This window comes from Zingiber officinale, chromosome 5B, assembly GCF_018446385.1.
Source record: "Zingiber officinale cultivar Zhangliang chromosome 5B, Zo_v1.1, whole genome shotgun sequence".
NCBI lineage: Eukaryota > Viridiplantae > Streptophyta > Magnoliopsida > Zingiberales > Zingiberaceae > Zingiber > Zingiber officinale.
In genome coordinates, this window is record NC_055995.1 from 72,814,841 (window position 1) to 72,837,338 (window position 22,498).

Genomic DNA, 22,498 nt, shown 5'->3' on the forward strand with positions numbered 1-22,498 from the left:
AAAAGTTGGAGAAACATTCCAAGAAAACATCATGAAGAAGAATCAAACAAACTTACTATGATCATCCTAAAAGGAACAGCAACAACAGTGTATCTCAATGAAGTAGTACCAAAAAAAAAAACAAGAATGATACTTACATTATGAAAAATGTAGCAAATGCATTCAGGAAGAAAACGGACATTAGCAGCTTCACCCCATATTAGATAATATAAAGAAATCAAAATGATTTTCCGGTTCTTATTCAATGCTTCTAAGCTGCAAAATAGAGTTAGTCTTCATCAACATTCTAACAATAAAATTATCTTCGAGAAACTACATTTTGGGCATACCTGTTCCAAGCTACCCGAAAACGCAAGTATCTACACCACTGAATGTAGTTGTCCAAAACTTTGCGAAATACTTCAGATATAGCCTTCTCATCAACTTTCTGCATTTCAAAATAGTAACATGAAACGCACAAATGACCAAATTTATGCACGCAACTTTGAAATATCAATCTAGTTAGTACGGGCACCAAATATAAGAATAAAGTCATCTCTGTAATAAATTTAATCAGAAACATTATGACCATTCCGAGCATAAGCAACCAACCAACATCTGTACCAGATTACAAGAAGAGTAAAGTGAACAATAAATCATAAATTTCTTAATCTAGGAACTTATATTGGTGCACAATAAGCATCATCCTGCTATGTTTCCTTTGCAGACCCGTATCGCTCAATACCAGCAATTTTTAATGTTCCAACACAAGACCGACAACAAAACCTCATTGACACACTCATGCCGATCATACTGCAACTCAATTCCTTCTATTGATCACACAAGGGCGATCTCAAAGGAGAGGGGCTATAAAAAGAGGAGATGACCAGGGATCTTATCAGCAAACGACTACCAACAGCAATAGCAGCAAATAGCTGCCAATAGTGGCGGCAGCAAGTGTCAAACTATTGGATTTCAGCCACACACAGATAATGATTACTAGTTTACGACCTGAGGTGGGAGCTATGGTCGCAGAAGGGAGCATTGATCAAAGAAAGCCATTGTCAACCAAATCACAATTGAAGTCGCAAAGGGAGAAGCAAAATTAAGAGATGAGAGAGGTGTGCAAGGGTCAGGCCATTAAATTAAAATTAAAATTAAAATTAAAATTTAGGCATATATTAATTTACATGTGTTATAATTAATAATATATGCACCTGCTATAATTAATATACAATTGATATAATTAATAATAATATAACAGTTACATAATTGTTATATATATGTGTTATATATATTTTTAATTAATTTGATATGATTAATTAATGAAGGGGAGCTTGGCGCAATGTTAAAGTTGTTGCTTTGTGACCAAAAGATCACGGGTTCGAATCCTATAAACAGCCTCTTGCAAAAAGCAGGGTAAGGCTGCGTACAATGGATCCTTCCCCGGGACCCCGCATAACGGGAGCTTCGTGCACAGGCTACCCTTTTTTTTTTTTTGATATGATTAATCCATATATTAATAACGTACTTTTATTATTATTATTATCGTTATTATTACATGATAAGGCCATGGCTATAACCCCAATAATAAATGAATATCTATAGCAATTAAATATTAATAAAAAAAATTATATAATACATATTTATATTTTAAAAGAAACAATACCAAAATCATATCAACATAACACGCCCACCTCATGATATGGTACTGATCATCCCAATCAACTACTAAAACTCCAACATGGTTCAAAATTTTAAAGCTTCTCAATGCACCATACTTTCAATCTAAAAGAATTGTGCTCAAGCTTGTTTATCGGAGCTAATTAAGCACGGGTGATCCTTTTAGTAAGCACAATCTGTAAGGCAGAGACAAGTTGTTTAGTTTTGTAAACTTAAGTTAATAAATGAAATTTAGCAAGCATGTTATGAATGGCTGTATAAATTGAAATTAAGATTTTAAGAGCTTCTTTATAAAGCTTTAAGAATTTGATTGCTGGCATGTATCATTATGACTACTACTTGTAAAAATCTTCATAAAAATTATTTAAATGGTTCCTTAAGCTTAATAGGTACAAACAATATGTAGGAAATTAATATTAAAAAAAGAGAATTCAGAAGTAAATTCTATCTATTAGAATTTAAACCAAACTCGCATAATTAAAATTTATATTTGGAATAATCAAATTAAGTTGTAAATGAATCTTCAAAACATACTAAATTGTATTAAATACTTAAAATGGGACTTTAGAAGATTTCATACAAGAATTTTAGCATGGCTGTTGATGAACAATGTTTACAAGATTTATTTTGAGCATTGATGACCAACTTAATTATAGTCATGTTCTTCTTTAACTATTACCCAAAGAAAATGTCCAAGCTTATCACCTAAAACCTCAGATGACCATAAAGAGATTTTATGAATCCAAATACCAAGCCTATCCATGAAGGCAGATTCATTATTGGCCCTATCAATATGACATGCAATATGAAAAGAAACCTTCCATAGGTGCTCATGCTGAAGCAACTTAATGGATGACACCATAAGGTCCTGAATCTTGAGAAGAAGAATAAGAAAAGAATAATGCAACTTGAAGGGAAATATTACAATGTGGCAGCACAATCGTCTTCATATCTCTGAATTAAAGTTTCCTCTAGAAATGAACATGAATCTATTTATATAGCTTGCATAATGCCTAAACACAATGACCTGTAGAGTTCTATAATGAATGTTAGCTTCAGATTTAACAGATCTTGATGCCATTAGTACCTTCCTAGTCTCTAAGGTTACATGATACCTAAGAAAGCTTGGCCAATGAGCTAGAGTCCTAGAGTAGTATTACATCTCATGTAGACAGATGATTCCATAATTCTCTGTAATTTTGATGTGATTCTGTCTTTCTCCTCACTGACTACTTAGGAAGCCTAAGTTTGATCCCTAGTTCTCTAACTTCTCTTTCTTTCATATTCACACTGCTTGTTATCTAAGTCTAACAAAGCTTTCACAACAAAAGTTTCCATATCCTGCATCAGATACATGTTAGCAGTTAAAATATGCAATTGAGAAATAAGACAAAAGAATGAAATATGAAACTAATCATATCAACCGAACTAGAAAAGTTTCATAATAAAAGTATAAAATATCCTGCATCCTATAGAGTAAGCAATACCCAATTCAAGGGGAAAAATATTGGAAGATATTGTAAGGTAACAGAGTTACTCACTGGTTCCATTTCAGAAGGTAAGCCTAGCCTTGCCTGAGCATTTGCTAAAGCAAGAATAATATTTTCTCGCTGATTACGGATGTTATCTTTCTGCACAAAGTAGAGGAGTATGTTTAACAAAGCCACAAAATTACTGAGAAATGAAAGGAATTCAGCATAAATATTGAAGTGGAAGGTATAATGGCAAATTTTCCCACAGATTAATTCATAGACAATATACACTCCTTCATTATTTATGTCCTGCACATAATTTTCCCATAAGATGTTCACCGGCACAATGTAACTGCACAAAAAGCATAACATCACAGACTTATTTGGGACTGGATTGGATAGATCTCTAAAATCTGTAAAGGCAGTTCTAATGCCCCCAGGGCATAGTGGTGGCACATGCCATCTCCGGCATAATGGCAAGGGGTCAATTCTCACGAACTGATAAACCTGGGGTTTATCCCACCATGCGCCTAACTAACGCTTGTGTACCTGCATTTACCTCCCTCCATATATGTGGGACCGGCACTAGGGGGTCATTAAGGTAGCGGATCTACCTTTTTTGTAAAGGCAGTTCTAATGTGCAGTTAAACTTCTTCTCGTTGTTTCTATTAAAGATTTCTGCTCACAAGTCAATCAATGTGAGGTGAATCTTTGGCATCCCAACAAAAATGGAGATCTTGACCAGGTTTATGAGGGGCCTATATCGCCAATGTTGTCTGCTTGAGAAGAATTTAGATCTCTTTTCCCCACTTTTTGTTTCTTCCAAAAGTGGCAGAAGAAGAGAGAAATAGAGGGAAAGTGTGAACAAGATCAGTTTGTATGACTTTGGTGTCATTTTCACTTATTTCCTCTTGGTTCCCTCCCCTTTCAAGTAAACAAAATAAAGGAAATCCCTCCACCTCTCTTCTTTCCCCTCTTCCCTACCCCAATGCTCTTATTTTCATTCCCCTCTTTCTCCCCTCAAGTAGACAAAATCAGTATAGCTAGAACTTAAACTAGAACTTGGGCCAGGAAGTATGATTCAGCACTGGGAACAAAGAACTTCCATAAAGATCGAATACAGGAATAGCATGGAACCCATAACATCAGAACATAGAATGTTATGTTACTAAAATCCAACAAAAATACCGTTTTGAAATTAATATCAGGCATTTATAATCAGTCAATGACCTGTTAGTGAATTGGAATTCACGTGTTCAGGTAGAAGTGGATCTGGATCAAGTCTTGGGGAGATCCACTTCTCCTTGACCTGTGATGATGGGGCACCTTACTGGATTAACTCTTCAAGGATTTCTTCAGGGAAATGGGCTGAAACAAGTGCCCCCATTTCGCACTTCATCACCTACAATAGGAAGGATCACACGGCGTCTGGGGGAAGGGAAAGAAGTTGTTTCAAGGACCACATCTTCGAAGGGGAAGAATGTTTCCCTGCATCCTATGGGCTCTTTACTTGCTCAACAGTCCAGGAGTGCATGACTGCTCCCAAGTCCTGTTAGCAGTTGGAGATGATACTTCAGCATGCCATCAACCAGAAAGCCTGGAGAGAAGGTAGTGAGGAACTGTGCAGCTCCAATTGGAGTCTGTGCACTGAAATGCCATCCATTAGTCTCTGATTGTCAACAATCATGGAACCAACTACCTATAATCAGGTGATTCTTGTTCCTGATTTCAGCTGGGGGCTATGAAGTTCTCATGAGGATGCAAGCACTTCAACAATTCTTGAGATGCTTGAAATGGGGTTGAACAGATCGAGCAAGTTCGAAGTAACATGAAACATATTAGTTTCAAAGCACCATGAAGAGCAACAAAAGTCCCCAGGCCACCTAATTGACACTCACCAATAAAATCTCCTTGTGCTTCAGGACGCCATAGTAGCAATAAAGAATGTGTTAAACTATTCGGATGAGTGGAACTGCAGCAGTTAAGAAATTGCAATCTTCCAAATAGGAACTTGCCAATCCACGAGTATACCATGAAGTTACAAAAGTTGCACCTGTAAACCAACCTCCTAAAGCAAAATAAGCACAAGGAAAGGACAATAGGCCGGGCCAACCCACAATCATCCATAATATCAAATAGATCATTTTCTTCTTTGGTAAATTTACCAAGGGCTATAATCATAGCAATGAAGGGGAGTCTTGACGCAACAATAAAGTTATTGTCATGTGACCAAAAGGTCACGGGTTCGAATCCTAGAAATAATCTCTTGCAAAAAGCAGGGTAAAGCTGCATACAATGGATCCTTCCTCGGGACCCCGCACGTGCACCATACTACCCTTTTTTATAATCATAGCAATCCTCCTATTTAACTACGTCAACCATTTCCGAACAACTCATAGCATTTCCAAGGCATAGAATAGTTCGATTATATGTAGACTTTTTCAAGTTCCATGCCCAATAATATTGAAAGCATATTCATACTTTACATTATATTAATATCATTAAACATAACTAAAATTATTGAGATAGTAAATATCTGAACAATGCAACATAAGTAGTGTTGAACTTTTTACTATCTAGTAGCCTTCTAAGAATGCGTGACAAAACTTAAAAAGGATTCAATCTATAACTGAAGAACGGTTCTCATATAATCAAGTTTTGGTCTACAAGGACATCAAACCTAAAATGTCCATGTGTGTTCCATTAAGTCAAATTGTGAGAATCGAGATCCTATCTATCTAGGAACAGTGAGAAACATTTGGTGATTTCACTTGAATTCAGATCCTACATGAGTTATTGAACATTTAGGTCAATGTGAACCTATAATCAAAAGATCCTAAGATTCAAATTGAAATTATAATCTCTAGCTGGGAATGATCCAAGTTTTCGTTCCAAATTCCTAAAGTGGCAGAATAGAGCTTCGAAAATTCCAAAACCACTGACATCTAAAATTACTACTAGTAAAGTCCATAGTAAAACCTTGGTAGATTTAAGCAAGAAAAGTAGGGAGGTCAGATTACTGATGGTAAAAAAGGAAAAGGATAGGTTAAGACATAGTCAATGATTTCATTAAAATTTCAAAACATGCATCATATCAAGGTCTCACGATTCAAAAAAACCAAGTATAATTGCTACTTTTGCACTTGATAGATGTCAAAAATGGAAAACAAATCAAAGTCTTTATCATACAGCCTAGTAACAATTTATTATTGAACAAGTCAAGATGCACACAAAACATCACCAGCATGACTTACCTGCCACCAGATACATTTTCAAGACAAGATGGGTATATCCCTTCGCTTCTTAGCAATGTAACTAATAAAGTATAAAAAAAATGGAAAGAGAGTAAACAACAAACCTGAAAACCAAAAACAAACTCTAGCAAATCAAACATGTCCAGAGTTTTCTTATGGGTAACTTGAATATCAGCAGAAAACCGAGGGAATTCTGAAGGGTAACGAATTGCAGATATTGCGGCTTTAATCTGTATGATTAAAAAGAATAATCTTCTTTAGAAGGCATTATACAAATATGATTTTGCCAAGACAAACACATTGTTTTGCTAATATAAAAGCCAAACGTGAGATTATGCAACCTATATTAACATAAAGATGTGTGAAGTGTGAAAAATCTCAGATTTGAAATGAACTCATAACCCAAGCCATCAATAGTCAATAGCTAAGAGACATTGCATTGCTAATATCATCAGCTTGGCTACTTGTATTAAGAAAGTGATGCATATACTTAAACAACTGGACAACACTCAGCAGAACAGCTGGGTAAGAAAAAAAAGGTAATAATGTGCATATGAATGGTTACCAATCTCAAAAACCTCTCCTGCCATATTGTTTACGTTTATAAATGAAATGTTGACAGCATCAAAACAAGAACAAGAAAGAATGTGAGTGAAAATAAAAAATAGAGAACTATTTATACAAAACTCATTTATCCAGACCCAAACAGTTGGGCCAAGCACAGGTTAGCTTGACGATAATGATGTTCATAACGATCAAGTATTTAAAAAGAAATGGGTAAAAGGAAGATAAAATAGTCTTTTCATAAAAAGAACAAAATAAAGAAGACAGTGGGAATTCAAGATTTCAAAATAGGAACATCAGATTTGTCAAATAATTCCTTCTGAAACAGAATATAATTGGGAAATTACACAAAGGCATTTAAATATGTTAACAAAATAACAGTGCAGATTTTTGTGACCAACCAATCACGATTTACATTGTATCTGAGGACAAAGCTCCCATCACTAATCCTTATGGTGTCAATAACTAAATAATATATAACATATGTCACTCAACAAAATGAGCATGGATCAATCCAATTTCAATCCACCCACCCACACATTAGGGACAAGCAAGGGAGTATGAACAATATAATGTTAAAACACCAAGTGGTGGAGCCATGAGTGTTTTGATGTGTTATCAAATAAGGTTAAATTAGGCCTTGCTTGTGATTTTTATATGTTTGTCTAAGTGTACAGGAACTTAGAAGAACACACGGGTACCCAATGGCTCAGGATCCGATGAAGTATGATGAAAGGGTGGTATGGGACACCAAGGGATCGGAAAGGATGAGGAGCATCAAAGACAGCAAGACCTTGGCAAAAGACACAAGCGATCAAGAAGGATGGCACAGGGAGGGTACTCGGTGCATTCTAAAAACAAAAAACTACGAAAGAATACTCCGACATCCGACGCACAAGAAGTCGGGAGGAAACATGCGCAAGGCGAGCTCGTGAGATGAGAGTTGAGTGACTTATAATCGGATGAGCGTAAACTCAACTCTAGCATAGTCGACTGAGTCAAGAGGTTCAGACGACCCAATCTTCTGGATCAGTCGGAAAATCCTTATTAATATGCAGGTTATCATTGGAGTTGGATCAGTCAACCATAAAACAGAATTGGGTGACCGGAGGCTAGCTTCCAGAGGCTACATGGAAGTTGATCAAGCAATGGGGATCCGAAGTAACCGGGATGGGACGACTGAAGTTCAAGATCGGGAACCGTAAGACACGTGGCAACATATCCAAAAAAAAAAGTCACTAACCAAGTTTTGGTCGACCGATAAGTTAAAAGGTCGACCGAAAGGATGTCAGTGAAGGGATGAGCCAGGGGCATCATGTTGATGAGCTCTATCTACCATACCATCAGTTTCCTTAGACCAAATAGACTTTCCGGTTAACCGGACGTGCAACCTCAAGCAGAGTCTATAAAAGTAAGCGAGGAGCTTTATTCAAGACATAACACATAACCACGGCGAGTGCTTCAACTTGTGTTTTAAGCTTTCTTTCCTTCTCTATATTGTACTCCAAAGTTGTAAGAGACTTCTCCGCCTTCGGCACTTTACTGAAGAGGAGAAGGATAGCAAACAGTTGTGCATAAGAACTTGGATGTAGCAACCTGAGGTTGTGAACCAAGTAAATAATCATATCACATTTTCCTTTCATATTTATTTATTATATTAATGTGTGTGTTCTTGCTAAGCAGTTAGCAAGAGAAAATGACGTTGTAATTGCAGGTTCGCTATTCACCCCTCCCAAGTAGCAATACGAACCACTTATGCAGCACCAACATATAACAGCAAAGATTGGGTCACCCCTAATGGCTTGAGCTTTGGTAATGCCAAATCAACAATAAAAAGAAAATTTAATCCTCCTTAAGTTCACTCTTAACACAAATTAAATTTCTGTCATTACTCGGTAAATCAACTACCATTTTTTTCCTCTAAGATCATTTTTACAACCCTACCATTCAATCAACTCACCTATTCAATTTCCTATTATTCTCACAGATTAGCTTTCTTGCTTAAAACTCTACACTTACGTTTCGCATTCCTATCATAACTTTGTATATTATGTCCTTTTGTTGGGACAGTTAATAATATAAGTTTATAGGGTCTAATTCCTTAATTTAGGTTGTCAATAGTCAATTAATTATAAACTTGGTATAACAGTGGGAGGTTTACAAAATTATGAATTTGATTTGAGATAAGATGGGCCAAGAAAAAATAAAGAACAGAGAAAAGTTTATTTCCATTACAGTTTAGAAAAGATCGAGAAGAATGAGAATCAGAAAAAGAAAATTCAGGAAAAATTTGCTATTATTAGTTAATAAACATAAAGTAACTCTGACTATATAGGAATTATGTCAATGTGTCAAAAGTATGATACTACAGGAAACCTACAGAAAGAAGAATTAGTAAAGTGGTAGAAAGAAGAATTAGACAACAATAAAAGTTTGTATTTCAATTTGGACGTGTACCCAGATGATATTACTAAGACAAATAAGAGACTTAAGAAAGACTTGCACATTTTTATTGACTTAGAGTAAGCACTAGAGTTCCTGGACAACAACTACAATATTGTAGAAAGTTTATCCAGTAATTATAATAATTGGTATCTTTTACAATAATACTAAATGAAATTATGCAATATATTTTAAGACAAACAACTTCTGGTATTTTCAATATGCTAATTGGCAAGATTTTATAGAACAAACTTAAAACTTAAATAATGAAGATAAGAGATGTATCATCAAAGTCTCGCACTGCAATCCCAAACGATTATCCAAAATAAATTTAAACAATCTTTTTAAATTTGAAAGTAACAAAATTAAAAGCCTAACTACATTATTCTCCCCCACCAAGAAGAGCATAATCCCATCAAGTAGGAAAGCAAGACCAAGTGTAGAGTGGATTCACATAAGTATAGAGTGAACAATCAGGAGTGCATCTATGGAAAACGATTGTAGAGCCACTTGTTAGATCTCAGCTAACAAGTGAGGTGCTAAAAACATCTTTTAATGCTTCCATGGAAAGGTAGCCATCTATGTATCAGCAATCCTCCCAATCATATGGGTCAGTTGCGATGTGGAAAGAACAGATAGAGTTAGAGTGGCAAGAGCACGACTTGTGCACAAATCAACATACAAACCTTGAATGTCCCTCAATAGGAGTAATGTTTAATTTAGGTGGTAAATACAGTCTATTTTTCTTTCAAAGCAGACAGAGGCAAGAAGTTTTTTAGTTTTTAAAAAACCATAATCAGTGAATGTGGTCTAGTGCAAATCTAGAAATTCGAGCAATGGGTCAAGGTGTGTGAACTACTTTTGGATAAACAAGAAGCCTTGAAGTTCAAGTGGGATGGTCCAATGAGACTTGTCATGGTAATAAGTCTGCAATTAGCATAGCCCAGAATCTGGTACACCATGATTGATCAAAGCGTATTGAAATTGATAAACACTTGATCAAGGAAAAACTAGAAGCGGGTAGATTCATACCCCTTACATATCTACACATGGACAACTTGAATATACACTTACTAAAAGATTAAGTAGCTCAGCATTTCAAAATATTGTCTCTAAGTTGGGAATGATACACATCTATTCAGTAGCTTGAGAGAAGTGTAGGAAAATATAATGTTTATGAGAGAATATATTTTTTTATAAAAAAAATGTTAGAGTTTTTAGGATTTTTATTAGAAAAGTTTATTTTATGAAGAATGAGTCATGTGTCAGCGGTGTATAAAAAGGAGTTAGGATTCTATGTATTGTTCAAGTTTGGAATTAAGACAATTCCTAATTTTCAACAATTAGGTCTAGGGGAAATGCATAGATACAAGCTTCTTGAAGGATGTTTTAAGCTCATTTTCCTAAGTCATCATATTTGGTTTAAAGAATCTTACACCTACACCTAGTAGCCACATCTCTTACGGTTGGTTTGGTATATCATGCTACTTGTAGAAATTATAGCACTAGTAAACCAAGGGTATAAGTAAAAAAAAAGGACAACCCGGTGCACGAAGCTCCCGTCATGCGGAGTCCCGAGGAAGGACCTGCTTTTTGCAAAAGGTTGTTTCCCGGATTCGAACCCGTGACCTTTTGATCACATGGCAACAACTTTACCGTTGCGCCAAGGGTATAAATAAATGGCTAAAATGATATATTTTTCAACATAAATTAACTATGTGGGTATGACAAGAAATCAAAGACTAAAACAATTTTTATACAGTAAGGAAAGAAAAATAGGATGAGGAAACTATGTAAATACAAAAAACCATAGTTAGCATGAGGCGCCTAAAAGCGCATAAGCGATGTGGGGCTTAAGGCACAATGCACAAGGTGAGTGATATGTGTATTTTATATAGGATTTTTATCATGTTTGACGCATGTCTTCTCCCATTTTATATGCATATATTTCATATTATGGCCTTTTTGTGCTTCATGTTGATACTTTCCTATTTCGGAGGATTACTCTCGTGTATTTTTTTGATGGGGCACAAAAAGGAGCAAAAACGAAAATTAAAGACCAATATTTGAAATCCCATGTCTGCCACGAGTGTTCATGCCCACCGGCACAGGCCATGCCCCATCCGCCGAACCGGCCACGAGCGCTCATGCTAGTTGACATGGCCCATGGCCAACTCCCCTTGCAGTCGTCGCACCCAACACAGGCGCCCGTGCCAGCTAGCACGTGTCGAGCACTCACCCTTTGCCTATAAAATGTTGATTTCATTCCCTTGAGAAGGGATCCCCGATTTAGAGTCACCCAAGGGCTCCAAGTCAACCTGAGAAGACATTCTAGAAGGGCTTCGACGCCATCAATACTTGGACTGGAAATCAAGAGCATTCGGAGAAGCGATCTTGCAACAAAACTAAGATATTGCTTGTTTTCTAAATTTCTGATCTGAACTTGTTTGTAATCATTCGAAGAAAAATTTCAGGTTGTAACTCCATTTCTATGGAGTAGATTCTAAATTCTAAGACTAAGGATTAGCCCTTTGTTATGTGAACACCTTCGTTTTGATCTATGAATGTTTGATTGTTCATATTCAATGAAATGTTAATTTGTGGTCCAGATCTACCGTGTAAACACGATCTCAATCCTCTAACCCATAAAAACCCGAGACGTGGGTAATCGGCTAAGGAAGTAGATCGGAATGCCACAAGGAGTAATAGGTCGTCATAGATCTTAATGGATTAATTTCAATTTCATCATCACACGGTAGGAGAGGGTTATTAGGGGGTTATGGGATCTCGTGACAAGGTCTCCATATGAAAGTGATCCCTAAGCTTAGCTGCTTTGAAAGTAGACGATGAATTGGAGTTGATATGTCGATGTAGTTCCAAAAATTTATATTGGATATCATAAGATAGTCTACCAACATGAACCATCATTGAGGATACGACGCTCAAATATAGATTAGGTGTTTACTAACATTGTGGTAAACCTAAAATCCTAGAATTGCCTTCACCGATCAAATCCACCTAGATCTCTCTGCCTTCCTTTTCTTTCTTCTTGATTGAATCTCCTCCCTCCCTCTTTTCCTCACTCATTTTCTAGTTCTTAACACTCAACATTCGTGATTAGTCTAGCTAATTAAATTTGTTTAGTAAGCTAGTACTCGGCCAACAGTCTTTATGGGTTTGATATCTTCTATTACTTGACGACATTCCTGTGCACTTGCGGATTTATCCACATAAGTTTTTAGCGTCATTGCTGGGTATTGGTTTTGGTTAATATTAGCTAAATAGCAAATTGATTGGATTAGACTCTTTTTCTTTTCTTTTATTTTTGTATTTCTATGCACTCTTTTAATTTAGTTTCTTTTCCTTTTTCAGGAAATGCCTTAGTATAGTTGGGGAATTTTTTGTCATTTGATCCTTAGATTGATCGCACATATCATCGACGACTAAGTGAGCAGCAAGCAATGGATCCTAATCAAAATTAGAATCTCTCAAACCTCCTCATGGTGAACAATAATAGGTCACTTGATGATTATGCATTGCCAAGTGTAAGAGGATTCAAATCTAGCATTGTCCGGCCTATAATTGAAGCAAACAATTTCGAGCTCAAGCCGGCCTTAATTCGCAAAATTCAGCAATGTCAATTTAATGGAGCACTAATATGCATTTGGAGAATTTTCTTAAAATCTATGGTACCTTAAATAAAAATGGAGCTTCTACTGAGGGGCAAAGCCAAAATGTGGCTATCATCGCTGCCCAGGAAACAGTGTTTTAAATCGAGTAGCGTTGGTTCATAGCGTTTTTGTCTTGTCATCGCGTAGCGTAAATAGCGAAGCGTATAACGCAAGCTTTTCGTGCCCATCAATGTTTAAATTTAAAAAAATAAAATATACTTATATAAGTAAAATAAAAATAACATAACCTAAAATTAATCATAATAATTAATTACATGTCAAAATATCTCGTAACAACAATTTAAAAAGTCCTATAATTAAAACAACATAACCTAAAAATAATCAATATCATCCAATTCTATATCACTATCATCATCAATAGTGTCTATGGTTGAAAATTTTCCACTATTAAAAGTTGTTGGAATTACTTCTCCATAATTTTCAACATCAAGATGATTATCTTCCACATCAACAAGACTCAACCTTGCTTGTTTGTCTTTGCTTCCACCTATTATATAAGAGATACAACATTTAAGGATCAATTATAGGTGAAGTAGATATAAATAAATAATTTGCATATGCTTAGTGCTTACTTGAATTTTCAACAACTCTTTTTTTTGAATTCGTAGGAGGAACTTCAACTATATCCATTATATAAGAGATACAACATTTAAGGATCAATTATAGGTGAAGTAGATATAAATAAATAATTTGCATATGCTTAGTGCTTACTTGAATTTTCAACAACTCTTTTTTTTGAATTCGTAGGAGGAACTTCAACTATATCCTCAACATCTTTGATCCGCTTATCTGAGTCAAAAAGACTTTCAAAGGTAGCCGACGGCACACTCACAATAGAATCACTTTCAAATAATTCATCATCTTCAAGTCATTTAGTAGTTACGGGGAGAATTGGACCTTCTTTCTCAGTTATCCATTCATCATCCGAATTAATTTCATCAACTACGATGGGATCAATCTTGTCTCTCCTCCTAATGCTTCTCTTCCTAAGCTTGAAGTTATATTTCACAAACACCAACGCATTCAACTTTGCATGTTCAAGCCTATTTCTCTTTTTTGTATGAATCTAATATTACAAAGAAGAAAACATATATATATATATAAATTAAAAATAAATAATGATATGAAAATTATAAAACAATTAAAATTCAAGTAGAGTTAGAAACTTAGAATACTCACCGATTCAAAAGTGCTCCGATTTCTTTCACATCCCGAAGCACTACAAGTGAAACCAAGCACTCGAATTGCAAATGTAGTAAGCTCGGGTGTCTTACTCCCAAAACGTTCCCACCACGAAACTAATAAGTAATAACATTAAAAAAAATTACAAGAATGTATATAATTTTAAAATATGAATGCTAGTATAATTTTACAAGAACGGTTACAAGAAGAAAATTTTACCCGGAGTTCGCAACATCCTTGTTCGTTTTGCTATTGGAGTTACAAATTCTCCTTCAGATTTATTATACAAGTCCAATTGGATGTCGGCTTTAAGACGATCATTAGAAGACAACATCCTATCCATGCAAGCATGCAATCCATCTCTAATTTCATCACAAACAGAAAATCTTTCTTCATAACACAATTGCGGGTTCAAATAATACCCGGTCATGTGTAGAGGATGATGAAGTTGTGGAGTCCATCGTGAATCAATTTTTTTCCAAATGGGCTTGTATTTTCTGTCAACTCCCCCACAATTAAATTTTATTCTCTTTTGCCTTATCCATAAGTTCATAAATATATCCCATGGCCGATCTCTCCTCCGAATCAACTTCCCTTAACACACTTACAAGAGGAACAACACTCTTAACACAAAATACAACATGTGGCCAAAAGTTGGGATCATTAATAACATTCTCTTCACGACCTTCCCCTGAGTTGTTTGAGATAGTGGTGAACTAACCCAATCTTCGGAAGCAAACATTTGTTCAAGTGGCCTTTTAACATTATACATACTCTGAAGAGTGAGAAATGAAGTAGCAAAGCAAGTAACAACGGGATGGAGAATTTCTTTACCGTTTGTATACTTTCTCATCAAAGAAAGTATAGTCCCATGACCATAAAGGAACTTCACAACCATCTTAGCTTGCTCAATTGTGTCAGAAAAAATCTTCAACTTTGTAATATCCTCAAACATTAGATCAATGCAATGCGCCGCACAAGGTGTCCACCAAATTCTATGTCTAGTCTCCATAATTTTTTTCCCCGCCTTAATGCAATTCGAAGCATTATCCATGACAATTTGAATTACATTTTCCTCTCCCACCTCATCAACAACATCATCAAGATATTTAAAGATCAATTCTCCATTTTTAATAGAAGTTGATGCATCAATAGATTTCAAAAAGAAAGTGTCAGCAGCACTCGTCCAACCATCAGACATAATAGTGCATCCATATTTTTTCCATGCTTTTTTATGCTCCTCATATATTAGGTTGATGTCATCAACCTCAGCTTTAAGTATCCAAGTTCTTAACTCATGCATTGAAGGAGGCTCGAACCCTCTTCCATATTCCGCAATGCCCTCAACCATAGGCAACCAATAAGTATCATTCACAACATTAAACGGAAGTGCGGCAGAGTAAATAAAACGAACAACTCTACACTTCACATCAACCAGTAAATCTTTTTTGTATGTCGAATTTAGGGTTGTTTGTCGAGGTCCAGAACTAACAAATCCATGAAGGGTACCTTTACCTTTTGATTCACCACTACCAAAACATCCAATTGAATTTCCCGCTACATTTCCAACTTTTGATGATTGCATACTCATACTCTGAGGATCTTCACCAATCTCTCGGAACAATTCGGTTTGTTTGCTTTTAGATGCTTTAATTTTGTCAAGTGATTCTCTAATTTCTTTCTTAATATCATCCGGAACACTAACACAAGGTGCAACCCCTTTATGAGTTTGAGCTAAATGTTCCTTCAAGCGAGTAATCCCTCCATTCGATATATGATGACAAAATTTGCACCGAACAGATTTTTCCCCTTCATTTTGATAACAATACTTCCAACCAATATCTTTTTTATCTTTTTTTGACAAATTCGTAGACATTGCAAATTCTAACCAGACAATCAAAATCCTAGAAAAATAAAAGAAAAAAAATCAGAACAAATAATTAATTAATTGGAAAAAAATGGGAATCAATCAAGGCATCTAGAAGATCGATCATTGGATCGATCCAAGGAATTGGATCGATCCTGTGATCGATCGAGATCCTTTCTGCTCAAACAGAAAGGATCTGGATCAATCACTCGATCGATCCAGTGATCGATCCAGATGCCCTGGATCGATCACTCGATCGATCCAGATACCCAACTCGCGAAATCTTTGCTCCTTAGAGAAAAAAAAACAAAGAAATGAAGAAAACGAAAGGAAGGAGAAGAGCTTACCTCCAATCGTTGTCCCTCGCCGTCGCTCACAGGTCACTGCTCGCCGCTCGCCTTGTCGCCCGCTGATCACAGGTCACTGCTCGCCGCCGCTCATAGGTCTCTGCTCGCCGCTCACCTCTCGCAAGTTGTCGCTTGCCGATCGCCGCCTGTCGCCTCTGCCCTACCTTCGCCTCTGCCCTACCTCGACAATCACGATTCGACGTCTTTGCCCTACCTATTGTGTAAGCAATTTGCAATTATAACGCCCGCTATGGGCCGCTAAGTCATGATAGCGCACGCTATGTGTGCTATCTATGCTTTTGTCCCGAATAGCGTGGGCTATTCGGGACAATCGCTAATCAGCGAATATTGGAGAGTGTTCGCTGATCGTAGTGCGCGATAGCACGCTATGTAGCGCGCGATAGCACGCTATGTAGCGCGCTATTCGCCGCTATCGAAAACCCTGCCAGGAATGTATAGCAACATGGGATCAATGCAAGTTAAGATTTTTGAACAAATACTACCCCCAAGCAAGATGGCTCACATAAGACACCTTATCACGAATTTTATACAAATGGATGGGGAGTCATTGTTTGAGTCTTGGGATGATACAAAAGTCTACTATAATAGTGTCGACATCATGAGCTTAAAAGATGGCTAATCATACACACGTTCTACAATAGGATTTCCTATGCGACTAAACAGAGGAGCTATAATGAACAAAACACTTGAAGAAGCTGAGGAGATCATTGTGAGTGTAGTATTTAACCATCATCAGTGGGTCAATGAGAGGAGTGCCCCTATGCAAGCCCCAAGAATGCGCACAGTTAATCAAGTGGATTTCATGGTGGCAAGGTTGGATGCGATGAGCAAGCGCTTGAATACATTGAGTATAAATCCTGTTAATGTCATCCTTGCTTCTTGTGAAATCTATGGAAAATCAAGACATATTGGGGAGAATTGTTCAGTCTTGGCATCTATACATGGTGGTCAAGTGAAACATGTGCATACAGTCAACAACTTCAATTCAAGACCAAACAACCCCACTCTAGCACCTATAATTCAGGATGAAAGAACTATCCAAATTTTTCATATCGAACAAATCAAGGTCAATTTCCAAATCAAGAGAATCATGGGCAAAATACTAAACCTCGACTAAAAAATCAAATATGGAGAAGATGATGGAATAATTTATAGCTACACAATCTGAAGTCAATCAAAGGTTTCGCCAACAACATTCCAATCACGAAGGCATAATCAAAGAAATGGAGACTTCAATTAATACTCTTACAAATCACACAAAAATGTTGGAAAATCAAGTTGCTCAAGTTGCAAATTTGATTTCAAAATCTGCCGAGAAATTTCCACGATAAATGGAAATAAACTCGGTTGAACATTGCAATACTATAAACTTGAGGAGTGGGAAGATGTTACAAGACTTAACGGGAAATGAGAAGGATATACCAAAAGGTCTTGCTAAAGAAAACAATGCACCAAAAACACCTATGGTGGTAGAGGAATTAAGCAAACCCAAGGAGCCAAAAGAAGACCTCTTTCTAAAGCCTCCGGTCCAAGCTTACCAACCTCCTATCCCATTTCCACAACACTTGGTAAAAATGAAGCAAGATGAAGAATTTGGAAAATTTTTGGAGAAGAAAATCTGCCTGGAGGTGGCATTACTTGATGCAATGCACCAAATGTCGCAGTTCGCTAAATTCATGAAGGATATCATCTCTCACAAGAGGAAAAAGGAGAGCCATAAAGAATGTAGTGCTATAATACAAAATGAGCATTCTCAAAAGCTAAAAAGAACCCGGAAGCTTTTATATTCCCTGCTTCATCAAAGATAGAAAGATAAACAAAGGTTTTTTATGACTTGGGAGCAAGCATGAGTTTGATGTCATTTTCTATGTGTCAAAGGTTAGGTCTAGGGGACTATAAGCTCACAACCATGACGCTACAATTGACCGACCACTCTTGTCGATATCCTCTAGGGATTTTAGAGGATATTCTGGTGCAAATTGGAGGTATTGTCGAGCTAACCTATTTTGTTGTGTTGAAAATGGAGGAGGATTCTCACGTACCTATTATTCTTGAGAGACCCTTCTTGGCCACCACTAGAGTGATAATAAATGTGAAGAATCATAAGCTTTCATTTACAATGGGAAAAAATAAGTTGGAGTTTAATCTCTCCAAATTATCAAGTGATTTACATGAAGGAAGCCTAGGGGAGAAAAGCAATTCTGAATATTCAAAGGATCATTCTAAAATACCCCTGGACACCGAGCCAAACATAGAGGCTATGAAACAAGGGAAGTATATTATCCGAGAAAGAGAATCATCAAGAGAATAAATTTTCCAATTTAGAACGTTTGGAGGAGGGGAAAGGAATTCTCTCAAAGCAAAAGCTCCAAGTTGAGTTCTAAAAAAGGGTCAAGCTAAGGATCTTAAACAAATGCTTCTTGGGAAGCAACCAAGCCTTTCATTTCTTAGATTTTTAATTTTTCATTCGTTGATCTTTGCTTTTAAAGTGTTTTTAATCAAGTCATTTTATTTTGCAGGTCATCAAACAAACATCGGAGGTTGACACGGGCGGTCTTGCTCACCGGCACAGCCTGTGCTGAGTTCGCCAAACGCAACACAAGCGCGGAAGGGCCCATGCATTGGCACGACCCGTATCGCCGAAACCCGTGCCCGTGCCCTAGCTGACCACCGCCCATGTCCTCAAGAGATCTTTCCAAACCCTTCACTCCTTCCTCTAGACCCCTTCTCTAAGCTTCCTCTAGCCCTAAACCCTCATCTCCACCCTTTTCTCAGGAAATCACCCTTCTTGTCCTAAATCCCTACTTTTTGAGATCTTAAAGGAAGGATGAAAAGAACATGGCAAGGAGAAGCTTCTACTTCCAAAGGGAAAGGAAAGGAGAAGGAGAAGGAGAAGGAGAAAACACGCAACAAGGGTAACAATCTTCACGGTATTATTTTTCATAAAGTTCAAAAAGCACGCTATGATATTCTTGTTAAACGAAGGATTGCACCCGTGAGGTACATAGATGAGCAGGTTATAGATGACCTAAGTATTAAGGTTGGCATATCATGGTTGATAAGTAAAGTAAATTGGGATGAGTTGATGAGTATATGTTGTCCTACTTACACTAGAACAACCCTTTTTTTGAGCTCAGTGGATGCTGAAATCCTAACAGGGAGAAGTTGCGAGGATGGGAAGATCACGTTTAGTTTGTTTAATGATGATTATTAATTGACATTAAAACAATTTAATTATCATTTCGAATTTCCTAATGGAGGGGAGAGAAGAATGCCTAGGGACTTTCATGCCACTGCCTTTTAGGAGAAATTTATTGGGGAGATTAAATATGAACCCTCAAGAGCTAAAGCATCTAATCTTCAAAATCGTGTCTTCCGGTACCTCTATAGAGTGATGGCCAATCGCATTTAGTCATTTCAGATTTCCTAATGGAGGGGAGAAAAAAATGCCTAGGAACTTTCATGCCACCGCCTTTTGGGAGAAATTGACTGAGGAGATTGCATATGAACCCACAAGAGCTAAAGCAACTCATCTACAAAATCCTATCTTCCAATACCTCCATAGAGGATGGCCAATAGCATTTTGAAAGGAGGATAGTTAGTGAACTTTTATGCCTATGGTGTATACTGCATGGAGGGAATATTGATTATGGTTTACACTGTATTAGACACATGATCAAAGTTGGGAAAGCTCCTTCAGGGACAATAATGGTTGGTGGGTTTATTACCCATATTACTAAAAACCTTGGATATGACTTAAGTGAGTTAGAGATGGTAGAGGGGCAAAATTGGGAAAGCTCCTTCAGGGACAATAATGATTGGTGGATTTATTACCCATATTGCTAAAAACCTTGGATATGACTTGAGTTAGAGATGGTAGAGGGACATTCAAGTATTAACATTGGGACATGTCTAGCAGCTAGGATGGTTGTCCATGATGGAGATTCATTTGGTTTTGTGCTTAAAGATCGGATACCCTTTAGGCTACCTAATGTCGAATACACAAGTATAACCAACCTGACAATTGGAGGTATTTGGTGCAAGGATGGCAATGGGTCGAGTTTAAACTCGACTCCCTATTAAACCCGCCCCATTCGGGGCGAGTTTAAACTCGGTCAAATGGGTTACGGGGTGGATCTAAACCCGTTGATTGGGTTTAGAAGCGAGTTCGAGGCGGCTTACGGCTTTCAATGAACCTGTCTAATATATATATATATATATATATATAGGGTAATTTTGCATGCACTCCCCATTGATAAACAAAACTTTGCATGTAGTCCCTAGTGGTGAAAAACTTTGTTTCCACTCCCTAGTCAAATATGTTTACCTAATTGTCCATGATATTTTTGGGTATAAAAAATCCAAAAATCAGTATCATTTCTCTTAAATTCAGTACATTAAAATTAGAATTCAGTATATTTTCTATCAAATTGAGTACGATTTTTTTTTCACTTCAATTAGATGGAAATTATACTAGATTTTCTTTAAATGACTCAATTGGATGAAAAATTTACTAGATTTTCTTTAAATGGTAAATGATGTTGAATTTTTGAGTAATTATATTAAGTATGAAAAATATCGTACTCAATTTAATAGAAAATATACTCAATTCTAATTTAATGTGCTGAATTTAATAGAAATTATACTCATTTTTAAAGTATTTGTACCGAAAAATATGAGGGTTAATTTTGATAGAAAATATACTCAATTCTAGTATAAAGTACTGAATTCTAGTTATAAAGTACTGAATTTAATCAGAATGATACTCATTTTTAAACTTTTTATACCTAAAACATTTGAGGGCAATTTGGTCATGATATTTACATGAGGGGAGTTGAAGCAAAGGAAACTTTGCATGTAGGGAGTGGAAACAAACTTTTTTAGATAGGGGGACTGCATGCAAAATTAAGAATGGAATTAGGGATTTTTCTCCACTTTACCGATATATATATATATATATATATATATATATATATATATATATATATAGTATAATATAATATAATATAATATAAAATATACAATAATAATAACTTATTGTTGACTTATTTTTTTTTAGCTTAGCGGGTTGACGGGTCAAACCCACTATAGACCCGTCGAGTTTTGAGCGGGGACGGGGCGGGTTGAAAAATTAGGCGAGGTGAGTCTGGGTTCGAGTATATTTTTTTTTGGCAAGACAGGTTCTGAGATTGGTCAAACCCGGCCCGAACCCGCCCTATTGTCATCCCTAATTTGGTGATATCATGCGAATGCATTCTCACATTTTTGGTGATTCTTATTTTTCTATATAGTAGTAGAATTTTTTAGAAGCGTCATCGAGTTGATTGGGTTTCACCATATACCTATTTGATAGTTTGACCATTACACTTTACTTATGATTTGATTTCGAAAGGTGAATTTAGTACAAAATAGTCATGATTCATTTTGTTGGACTAGTAGCATGGTGACCATAGGTGAACCTCTCCCAATATTTTAGTTACTGGATTATGCTCGAATTGTGTCAACTCATTTGGAAAAATAAAATTCCCATGTAAAAAAACAAAGAATGGAAGAAAAAAAAAAGGTGAAATGCAATAAAGCATTTGTGAAAAAAAACTGAAAAAATAAAAAATAAAAAATAAAAAGAGTCTGAGTAGCAAAAATGGGATAGAAAACTGTTGTGAGTGGAAATGATAAGATATCCCTTTGAGATCGAGTTAGGTGAAATATTTATCTATTTCTCTCAATATCGAGAATGCCTTTGAGACTTTATGTTCGGAGAGGGGGCAAACCTCGCATATGGCAAGTAAGTGTCTAAAGTTGGAAACCTTGGGAACACAATAGAATGATGACTTGACTTAGAGTGGAACTTGAAACCTTAGAAACAAAATATGCACTTTGCATGTAAACAAGCTTGTAGACTTGGTGGAACTAATTGAATGTCCTTGCTTAAAGATGATACTACTTGATAGGATTAGATGAATTTATTAAAGTTTGGGAGATGGTTATTCACATG

The 22,498-nt window shown here is 36.4% G+C and overlaps 1 protein-coding gene across 2 annotated transcripts in view; it reads right to left on the reverse strand.

Annotated features, from left to right (window-relative positions):
* The window catches only part of LOC121984516 (callose synthase 10), a 111,120-nt gene that overhangs the window by 61,528 nt on the left and 27,094 nt on the right, over positions 1–22,498 (reverse strand). Inside the window, exons 6-9 of one of the 2 annotated variants that reach the window (XM_042537472.1) lie at positions 6,493–6,618; positions 3,204–3,293; positions 330–427; positions 138–255 (exon numbers count right to left, since the gene is read on the reverse strand). In XM_042537472.1, coding sequence (XP_042393406.1) covers positions 138–255; positions 330–427; positions 3,204–3,293; positions 6,493–6,618 — 432 coding nt within the window. The remainder of the gene's footprint in view (positions 1–137; positions 256–329; positions 428–3,203; positions 3,294–6,492; positions 6,619–22,498) is intronic. The other variant, XM_042537473.1, reaches the window with a different exon arrangement.